The 11,407-nt window shown below is 41.6% G+C and overlaps 1 protein-coding gene across 1 annotated transcript; it reads right to left on the bottom strand.

Moving 5' to 3' along the window:
• Positions 1 to 1,123: 1,123 nt before the first annotated feature.
• LOC123447689 (folate transporter 1, chloroplastic) lies at positions 1,124 to 7,498 on the bottom strand. The gene is made up of 12 exons (XM_045124318.1): positions 7,474 to 7,498; positions 6,818 to 7,350; positions 6,650 to 6,729; positions 6,185 to 6,261; positions 5,866 to 5,959; positions 5,564 to 5,654; positions 5,186 to 5,259; positions 2,567 to 2,677; positions 2,033 to 2,104; positions 1,919 to 1,939; positions 1,768 to 1,835; positions 1,124 to 1,441 (listed from the first exon to the last, which is right to left on the bottom strand). The coding sequence occupies exons 2-12, from the start codon at positions 6,945 to 6,947 to the stop codon at positions 1,309 to 1,311; spliced, it is 951 nt and encodes a 316-aa protein (XP_044980253.1). The 5' UTR covers positions 6,948 to 7,350; positions 7,474 to 7,498; the 3' UTR covers positions 1,124 to 1,308.
• Positions 7,499 to 11,407: the final 3,909 nt, after the last annotated feature.

The raw sequence follows: 11,407 nt of genomic DNA, 5'->3' as shown, positions 1-11,407 counted from the left end.
GCACGCGGCAGGCCACGTCCTCCATCGTGTCGACGTCCGCGGGGCCGGCGCCGTGGTCGCCGCAGAGCTCGACGAGCAGCCGGAGCGTGGCCGTCGGCTGCGGGTTGCGCGAGCCTGAGGCCGGGACCTCGGCGAGCACGACCAGCTTGTCCGGCTGGCGGAGCAGGACGTGCTCCTTGTCGGCGGCCATCTTTGCCTTCGGCTGTGGAACAGAGAAGAGTCGGAGGCTGCTGCGGTGGACGTGTTCCTTCACCTTCACGAGTTTGCTTGGGGAAGTACCTGCGGGTCTGGGGCACCTTTTGTAGAAGACAGATGGCGATTGAAACAGGGGAGGGCCGGGCTCGATTCGGACGTGAAGCACCGATACCGAATCGGAATTGTAGTCCGGCAGAGGAAGGGAGAGGAATCATCCAACCGCTCCACGTTGATTGCATTAACGCGTCGGGTCCGATCTCTGCTAATCTTTGCAACAAGGCTCGTGTTATTTTGCAAGCTTTGCAACACGAGTCATGTTTTCTCAGACAAACATTTTCTTTTCTCTAAAATAAAAGGCTTGTTACGCATCCTTTCATGGATTTTTTAAAAAAGATCCGTCGCCTCACATGACATATAATTGTGAGTCGTCTGTTATTTATTTATTTTCTGTCACAAACGTCTTGTTGCAAAGCTCGTTCCTACAACAAATCTCAGTTGCAAAACTTGTTTTTTATTAAAAAATTATCCTAATGTAGCTGGAAATGCCACCATTGCGTAGAACACAAAAAATTACACAATATTCATATAAGTCACGTTTTCATCGGATGTACGAATTAAAAGTTATATCAGTTTTAATATAAGATAGTGTGACTCCTTACAGTCAGGCGCCTTATTTGTGAATTTGTTTGGTTTAGGGGTCAATTTTGTCGATTTTGCCGTTTTAGGAAAGGGGAAAACAGTGTTGCTGGACTCCAGAAACCAGCCGGGTCATCCCAAGCGTTTCCGTAAAAAATAACTCACACAATCACAAGTTCAACAACACATCGAACCAATTCTCCATCTCCAACAAGCATTCAACTGGACAACATGAACCAACGAGCCATTTCTTCGTGAAGAAACAGAAAATGAATTTCCTCTACCCAAAATAAAAACAAGTTCGCCAAACTAAATCCCGTTTGTGTTAAATGAATAAGAGCTGAACTGGGAAATGTGATGGAACATCTCGTCGAGCTCGCATGGTGTGGTGAATGAACAGATTATGTATTTGCATGGAACAGTAGTATCTTTCCTATTTCCTCCTATGTTTCTCCTGGCTCCAGTTGAAAGTTGGAACTACGTCTTTTCCTTGGCTGCTCTGAATAGTTTGATAACATTTTCATACACCACAAACGTCACAGAAGCCGCTGGAAGGTTCTTCAACAGGTTGGACGTGATGCCCCTGTAAAACCCACGGACACCTTCGTACCTGCAGACGAAATTGAGAATTTTCAGAGAACAGGCATTAGTATTACTCAAATTTGTAGCACAAACCAACATTCAGGACCAGCAAGGTTGCAACAGAAAACATGGCATGCAGCATCCTCAATTATGACAGGTTTCTACAGATTAATGAAGAGTATAGATAATCAGTGGGCTAAAGTGTACACCAAGCTTGAGAAAAGACAGCATGGTAAGGTGCATATTGAATAAGACAATAAGAAGGTAAGTCATGGCTTAACATCAGACCCGGTGAAATGATAATGCCGCCTGAGGTCCAAAACATTCTCTAATCGAAACTTAAATGACCCTCACCTTGCAGTTTCCTTCACTACATGCCAACTGTCTGAGTACTTTGGGATACCATCACTACCAGGCCGTTGCTGAAAAGTTGCATACAAGAACTATTATTATTGCTGCTAAACTCCAAAGAAATGAGGCACAGAGCTTTAAATATGAAACCAACCTGCAAGCGGGCTCGGATAACCTGCAAATCCAAAAAATGTATTGTTGGTATGTATAGTAAGATGGCAGCAACCATTTATGAAATTGATGGGAATAAACAAAAGTTAAATCTTGCCTGATAAGGATAAGTAAGCAGAATGGCAGATAATTTTGAACCAGCGCCAAGTGCCGCATAATCAACGGAATTCTGTTGATAATGAGGGCAAATGCATATCAGACATATTAATTGCACATTTAGCAGATGGAGAATTGTGTTTGAAAGCAGACATAACTTTACCTAAATGTTCTAAGAATATTAATTGCCCTGAATCAGCTTATGCATCATACAATTTTGTATGTAACTGGTGTTAAAAATAGGGTTTCTAAGGAACAATATCACGTAACACCTATATTTGACTACTTGACGATCTTCACAAGTGAGAAAATCCTCCTATGTTTCACAGTTCACATGCTGTATCATGTCATGGCAAGCCAAAAGAAACGGGGAGCATCAGAAAAAGGATGGCCATACATAAGCTTAAGCAACCTAATTTAAGAAAAATTTCAAACATCAGAACAGATTTATCCAGGGAAAACATAAGAATGTCTATACTGTAAATTAAGCTAGATGTTTAGTGTCTGAGCACACATGCAATCAGTTGGTGCCTACCAATAAATCCTCGCTGCCTTTGTCATCTCCCCTTGTTTGTTTACTTCTGGCAAATATCATAGCCTTGCGAAGTTCCTCATAGGCCGTGAATTGTATGGCGCCATGGGTGACCTTTCAAGCATGACACAGCAATAAACATTAGTGCATGTATTCATCAACCATATCACAGAAACCAACACTCCAAAACATATGCATCTTTACTAATTGAAACTTTTTTTCGAGAAAACGCAGAGATTTGCGTTTCTTTGTATTGAAAAGATGGGAAGTTACAGCCTCCTAGGAGACGATTAGAGCAGGTTACAAGTAGTTTAATGGACATCCCAGGATGGGGGCAAGACTACCCTAAGCCCCTTGTCCCCGGCTCTAGCCCAACACCTCATCTCATCTTTGATCCTATCCGAGAGCTCGGAGAGCGACGGAGTGACATGATCAAATACACACGCATTCCTATGTTTCCAAATCATCCAGGGCACCAGCAGCGTGGTGGACCTCATCGCCTTGCGGAGCGATGGTGGTGTGGCATCTCTCGCCCTCATCCACCTGGAGATATCCTGCTCCTGCGTAGGGGCTGGTAGGCGCAGCCAGGAAAGAGCCTCGTGCCAGGCCTGCCGCGCGAAGGGGCAGGCGAGTATAGAATTGAAACTAGTATAGACATAAACTAGCATGGAAACTAGATTCAGCTCCCAAGCGCATATGGACCTGATATCTGCACCGAACAATGCTCTCGAGATTCGCTCCAACCGATGTATTTGGCTTGTATTCTATATTTATATTGGTCTCCTCCGTCTCTACCATGGCACATGTCTACGCTGGTCTTGAATATGGAAGTTGCCCTGCTCTCCAGCGGCCCCTCAAGAGGCACATCATGGACAGACAACATACATTGCATGGTGGACCAACGCATCCATGCCATGGTGAGAGGACATGCTTTGCATTAACTCCCACACCTTTACACCTGCCAGCCGATATCTACCCGCTGTTAATCCAACCGTCTTCAACATCCACAGCCCCTTTCTCACCTAGCTCTCCACCATCTCCATGGCTTCATCCTTTCAATATGGCCAGGTAGTGGAGATCCTCACTCTCAGCCCATGTCCGTTCTGTGGTCACGAGCTCGTGATGTTCGTACCTCTGTGGCCACAAGCAAATCTCTCCTGCTCTTAGACTAGACGGTTCTTTTTTGTTTCTCGAGCATTGTTCTCTGATCTCTTTATATTTATATTTATATTATTTACCCAATTACCCATGTAATACATGATTCTTTTGCGTACTGGTCATGTGTGTGATTAATAATTTAAAGATGTGTCAAAGATGTGGACTCTCATGTGATGCATGCTTATCAGAGTACCAGTTGTAAAAGCAAGGCAGATCGGGAGCGTATCCTGTGTAGTAGCTGGCTAGCTGCTTCCAATACTAAATCTCAGCTGCACTGTGATCTACTTGCAAATTAACTATTTAAGAAAAGGGGTTTAGTTTTGCCAGGCACGTGGACTGCTTTTGCAGCTTGTGTGGACAAAAATTACAATCACAGAACACTGACTCTGAACTAATTCAGGCACAAAGGCCAGCCAATGATACGATTGACACAAATCATGTCGCATATCCAGATTGAGAAGATTAATGTGACTGAATTAAGTTTGGTTGGATAGCACTGTGGTTTTGAACTGTTATGTTTTCATGTCAACACATGACACTCATCATAGTATTTCCAGGTTATATATGAGCGACAGTTCTGACGCAGTCACTCTGCAGCTGTTTAATTCAGCATCGTCAATTCTAGACCTGGACCGGCAGCACGCGATGTGGTGTGATCCTAACTACCTAGAGTTGTTTCCCACCACGCGGTCCAAACAACGAGCCTACAATTCCATCAACATCCACGCGGTCCAAACGGCAAATGCGGTGGTATACAACTGTGGTTCCATATTTGAGAAAATGAAGACCTGACACACACCCCTAGGCTATTCTGGACGACTCGGATATAGGGAGCAGGTGTGCTCGGGTGCCAAATTGCTGCCCCCTAAACTAGCAGAATTACAATTTGCAGAGACCAAATTCCTACAAGCACTGTTGGGAAATTCTGACATTAACAGGTACATTACATAAACTAGAACATAGAACAGTTAGCTGGCCTTCCTAGTTCCTTTTCTTGCTGAGAACTATAACAATAATCTCCGTAATAAGGTAATTTTGCGATATCAAGACAGCACTAGGAAAACATGACTAGCTATGATCCAAATAATAAGACGTCCCACATTCTCTAGCTGGGGCCTCACAAGAGGATATTACCTAAAGCATGTAGCTAAATCTGACAGGCCACACCTCAGAGAAAAGCATATGATACTAACATCTTAAAACTCGGGTGCAACTTAAAAAATCAATCCGTACCATGAATGGTAGTGATAAGACATATTTGGGTCAAGAAATTCAAGAAAGAATGAACTGAAGGCACAGAACATATATAATTCTGAGTGAAGGACAACTACATATTATTGCGCTCATGTATCTAGAGCTACTTAAAACAGCATATGGCTAATAGTTCTGTGACTAAAATTGTAGGGTTGTAGTGAAAAGCAGCACAACACTAAACAGCATTTTAGGGAGAGAAAAAATACATACCAGCAAAAGTCCAGGCCCGATCCCTCTATAAAGTGCTCGCCATCCCTCCTCTTTCAGAATAGTTCTCAAAGCATCTGGCTTCACAGCAACCAAATAAGCAAGGTCACAAAATTTTGAACCAGCTATAGAACAAAAGAAATATGGGCATGAAGGGATGCACACAAACAATTCATGGCATAAAAAATATTATAATGATTTGAAACAATGTTTTTTTCCACGGGCTCAACTAAATAATAGTAATTTTAACAGCTTCAAATAGAACTAAGAATGGCACAGGCCACTCATTTGCAACAGAAAACGAAGTCACAACTATAGTACGATATGTTTGCTATATGATACTTAGAAAATAAAAATACAAGTACAATAAGCTTATATTACCAGAAAATCCAGAATAAGATGAAGTGTGCCCGGGCGTTTGTAGTTGCATCCGTGTTTTCACCAGCCATATGGGATTGGTAAACAGGCAAACCTGTATTAACACACAGAAAAACATTTGTCATGAATAATGATGTGAAGGCAACTGAGGTGAACAAATAACACTAACATATGTTGGTAGTCAGAAAAAATGTCAGGTTAGGCTTTCTATCAAAGGCCTAGTTACTGTTTAATCCAATTTCATTAAACTCATCCAATCTCACAAAATCAGAAAAAGATATGAGATCAGGATTTACTGTACGAACCAAAGCACCTGCTTCTGCAGCTGAGGCAAGATGATCGAATGGACGGAGCTGAACATCCTTCTCCTGCAAGTATCTTTGTTTAGCTCTGTTATAACTGTCAAAACAGACGTTGGTAACATTAGCCAAAATGCCAGCACCCTTGTAAGTAGCATCCAATCAGTAAACTGTAGCATAGGATCCTTATATAGGAATAATAAACAAGTGAAATTAAATCCTGAAATGAGCAGCTTACTTTGGTATAGTTCAGTAATAGATAAAGCACTGAACACTAACACTACAACGATTCAGCAGTTCAGTACAATGAACTAATGTAACTTACAAATAGAAATATAGTCCCCAAGAAACGGTTGATCCCAGAACTGCAGGATAAAAGCCGGCATAGAGTCCCCTCAGGCCCTACATTAAGCAGTTAGATCAGCATAGCCCATACTTCAAATACCAGAAGAACCAAATTCCTGAAGATCTTACGACAAAAGGTTTTAGTCATTTTGTTTACTAATTGATAACCAAGCTTCCAGGAACATGTGATTACCAAATACATTGTCGGCTCCCTAAGTTCCTGGGAATTTTCAATTAAATTAAAGCAAAAAATTAACTAGGAAGTAGCAGCTACAAGAAAATCCACCTGCATATTGTAAGGATTTGCATTCAAAATTTTCGGAAAATCAACAGGATTAGAAACACATACAATACAATTAAGGTTTTTCAGCTATGGCCGAGGTTTGGTCCACCAAACGATGAAAAACTGAAAACAAAAACACAAAATGTGGCGAGGGATTCACACCTCAGATCGTGCGATGGTGTACACAGCGTGTCCCGTGTTCCTGTACGGCGGCAAGTCGGACAACCCTCTCCCGCCGCTCACTGAACACCAGCACGAGAGCAGCAGGGTTAAAAGGTTACCGGTCGGGCTCTGCCTCTCCTAGGGCTTAGGGGGGGGAGGGGGGGTTACCTTGGAAGCGGGTCCGGACGACGTCGAGCGGGTGGAAGGTCGCGACGGTGGCGAAGCCGGCGGTCGCTCCGGCGACGGCGTTCTCCCATGTCCACGTCTCCGTCGGCGGCGGAGAGGTCCCCGGCGGCATCTCCGGCGAGGGGTGTGGTGGTCGCTTCGCTTTTCGGGAACTCGCAGCGGCGAGAGTTTTCTCCAGGGAAAACTCGCTTTGACGAATCGTGCGCTGACTGACTACCCACCTCAGCTTTTCACTGTTTGGATGGGCTGCATTGGACCCATTCTATCGGGAAAAAAACATCTGGCCCAGTATAGTGTGCTTGGGCTAACAAGTCACAAAGAAGAAACAAGCTGCTCTTCTAAAAAAAAACATGGGTTCTGAATCACACTGAAATGTAAACCGGCAGCATGATGATCGGCTTCGAGCTGAGACGAGGAGACGGAGATCCAGTGAGATCCCGCAGGTGTTCCTCGGGTTGATCTAACCGCGTGAAATTCAAAATTCTCCAACTGGCCGCATGATGACCGGCTTGTAACTGAGACGATGAGATGGAGATCCAATAAGACTGTGGCGGAGGCAGGAAAAATTATACGTACCACGTGAAATTCGAAATTCTCCAACACAGATCCAACCGCAGCCGGCCGGCCGCACTGAATACCTGGAGTGACGACGGCGGCTGTGGGCGCCTGGGCGGGCCGGCGTGGCGAGGGGCGAGCGGCGAGAGGAGGGGAGGGGCGAGCGGTGGCCGGCGAGAGGGGGGGAGGCGGCGAGAGGAAGAACCTGTCTGCCCACAATCGACCCAGAACCAGTGCGAGAACCAACCTGATGGTTGTAGCTCTTTCAAAAAGAATGTTTGACTTTTATCCAGCTCCAGCTTCACGAATGGAAATTTTTGGTTGAAAGGATCTCTATTTGATTGGATGAGAGGAGAGGAATGAAGGGTATCCACTTACTGTTGTCACTGATGGGTAATTTTGCTCCAACTCCAGCTTCTATAATTTTATGAAGCACCTTCTGGGGAGCTTCATAGGAAACAAGAAGTTGGACCCCAAATTCTAGTTTTTTGTATGAAGTTGTATATCGCGGAGCTATCCCGTTTGGCTTATGTTTTTTTTAGAACGGAGCTGAATTTTCTAGAGTAGAGCAGTCCCAAACAGGCCCTAAGGCAACAACGAAGAAATTCAACCTATAGCCGTTTTTTCGGGGACAGATCCACAATCACGCCGTGACCGATCCGGCACATGACTAAATGGAAACCTCCTATGCGCCGCACAAAGCGCGCCCGACTGGGCCGGCCCAATTACTACGTGAGCAGGGACATTCGAAATTATCAATTGAGAAGTACACCTTTTAAAAATCACTTCCATCTCTTTAAAATTGTAACACGTAACACACTGCATGCGCGTCACTTGTCGCAATCTGAGAGTTTTCTTTGTTTTCGTAGATCCGTATTTTTAAAACGTTTTATCTCCTAAACTGTGTGTCCAAATCTTGAACCAGTTTTAGATCTTTAAACTATATCCCATGTTGATATATGTTTTGATGATTGTTTTTTAAAACAAAACTCCCACAATAGGAAAAACACGGTTTTTGTGTGTTCTTTCCCTTTCCGAGAGGTCGTGCCTCTCGCGAAAAAAATAGAAAATACGTTATTTCATGGAAAAAATATTTTTTTTGTTAAAAATCTAAGAAAGACCCTGGAAAAACGAATACCAAAAAACCAAGAAAAAAACATTCTAAAATGTCGAAAACGTGTGAGGAAAAATATAAAAACAAAATCCGGAGAAAAAGTTTAGAACACGACACGTGGCGGCGGCTGAGAACATGCCAAATGACGGCGCGCGGGAGTGCTTGTTGGGAGGCTCCTGAGAGAGCGTTCGCTAACTACTTGCTCTCGGGGACACCACACGATGACCCAGGAAGCGGATTCGGACACATATAACCGTCGTGGACCATGACATGAATATTTTTTAAATTTATGATTTTTATTCAAAACTGTAGCATTTCTATAATATGTCAACAAATTGAGAAAATAGAAAAGGTTTTTAAAAAAATCACCCAACTATTTATGAATTTGTGACCAAAAATTAAGCATGTGAACTTTTTTGAAGTTTTTAACAAATTTTGAAAATCATGAAGATTTTTTGAAATGGGAATATTTTCCAAATTTTATTTAGCAAAAATATTTTGAAACTCATGAACAAAATTTAAAACGAGAACATTTTTTAAAACTTGGGAACAATTTATGAAACAGGGACATGTTTTGAAACTCTGGAAAAAAGACGTGAACATTTTTTGCAATTTACGTTTTTTAAAATGGAATTTTTTTGCAACTTTATGAAAATTTTGAACAAAAGCATAGGCAACATTTTTTGAAAAAAACAAGAATTTTATGCACAGTTTTCCAAAAAGACAATTTTTAAAAATTTGGAGCATCTTATAAAACCAAGAACCTTTTTTGAAATTGAAAACAATTTTCGAACATGAACTCAGTTTAAAAAGGGTAAAAATAACCTTGAAAAATAAGAAGGTAAAAAGAAACAGATAACGAAAAAAGAGAGTAAAACAGGGATATTTTCCGAAACTGGGGCATCTTTTGAAAGTCCTGAAAACAAATGTGAACATTTTTTGCAATTTATGAAACTGGAAATTCCATTGCAAATTTTTGAAACGTGATTTCTTTTAATTTGTGAACAGGAAGCACGAACATTTTTCAAAATTTCCCATTTTTAGAATTTGTGAACAAAATTAATACATATGAACATTTTTTTGAATTTCTGAACAATTTCTTAAAAATAGGAACTTTTTGGAAACATACACTTTTGGTTATTGAACAAATTTACAAAAAGGTGATTTTTGTTAATTACCGAACATTTTCTAAAACAATGTAACTATTATCAAATTCTGTTTTTATGGGATTTATGAATAAAATTTGAAAACGAGAGCAGTTTTTTAGAAATGGACAATTTTGTGAAAATGCAAACATTTTTTAAGAAAGCAAAATAAATTTGAGAAAGAAAAATTAAATTGAGATAAAAGAAAAAAAGGAAAAACAACTAAAAACGAAAAGAAATAAGCTGAAAAGGGTGAAAAAAAAGAAAAAAAAATGGAACATAAAAAATATTGTTCAAGAATCCTCTAAAGTTTTCCAATACCGTAAAAAACCAGCTTGAAATCTCAAGAAGGTTTCCACAACCGGGAACGTTGAAAACGTTTATATGGACCGGTCCAGATAGCTCGCTCGCCGGTGCCAAGCTGCGACATCTTGCCGTAGCACACGGCGAATAGGATTTTCTGACTAAACAGGTTGTTTCAGGTGCTCTTATACGGTGCTGCAGGCGTCCGTTCTCGTTCTTGGCGCTTGCAACGCCCCATGCTAGGCCGGCCCAATAAAAAGTTGTCACTCGATCTCATACACCAATTGCTGAATTTGTAAAAAATAAAATCGTCGCAGTTGATTGGTTGACGAATTGATCAACCGTTGTCTTTTGAATTATTGTTTCAAAATCATGAAAATAAAAAATGTTCATCCATCTAAAAAAATATTTCGAATTTTAAAATTAGTTCAAAAAAATATGAAATATTCATAAAATCTTTCGAAAAAAAGTTTACCAATTCGAAAAAAATGTTCATTAAGTTTGGAAAAAGTTCACAGAAACATAAAAAGTATGGAATTTGAAAAACAGTCATAAATACGAAAAATAATCATTGAATTTTAAGAAAAAGCATTCCGCAGGAGTAATGTTAGACCCCAGCACCGCGCTACAACAAAAGCCGTCGCCGTTTACGGGGGCTTCCATTCAAAGCTTATCACACTTCTCCTTCCGACCTTCCAGCACCGGGCCCATTGATATAGGAACTTTTGTACCAGAAACAATAGTATCTCCAATTATAGCCCCATCAAATTTGAAAAAAAACATGTAATTATAAAAATTATATCAAGTTAAGAACACCCTACACATGTAAGTCTAAGAGTATAGCAGCAAAAAATAAAGGCATGCATATGAAAGTAAAGGGTAGGGATAGGAAGATCAAACACAAAGATGACATGAAGATTTTTGGCGTGGTTCCGATAGGTGGCGCTATCGTACGTCCACGTTGATGGAGACTACAACCCACAAAGGGTAACGGCCGCGAGAGTTCACGGAGGGCTCCGACCACGAAGGGTCCACGAAGAAGCAACCTTCTCTATTCCACCATGTCTTACATCCATGAAGGACTAGCCTCACTCGGGATAGATCTTCACGAAGTAGGCGATCCCCTTGCCCTTATAAACTTCTTGGTTCAACTTCACAAGAAGTCGGAGGCTCCCAAGCGACACCTAACGATTCTAGGAGGCATCACTCTCCAAAAGGTAATAGATGTGGTATATATGATGAACTCCTTGCTCTTGTGCTTCAAAAGATAGTCTCTTCAACACTCAATCACTCTGTCATAGATTTGGCTTGGTAGAAGAGGTTGATTGGGCGGAAAGCAACTTGGGGAGGCTAGAAATCAAGATTCATATGGTTGTAGTGGAATGTCTTGATCTCAACACACGAGTAGGTGGTTTTCTCTCAAGAAATGGACGGGGCAAGTGTTGGTCCATTCTC

This window comes from Hordeum vulgare, chromosome 4H (genome assembly GCF_904849725.1).
Source record: "Hordeum vulgare subsp. vulgare chromosome 4H, MorexV3_pseudomolecules_assembly, whole genome shotgun sequence".
Classification (NCBI taxonomy): Eukaryota; Viridiplantae; Streptophyta; class Magnoliopsida; order Poales; family Poaceae; genus Hordeum; species Hordeum vulgare.
Note: the sequence above shows the minus strand (reverse complement) of the source record. Positions and strands in the feature narration are given on the sequence as shown.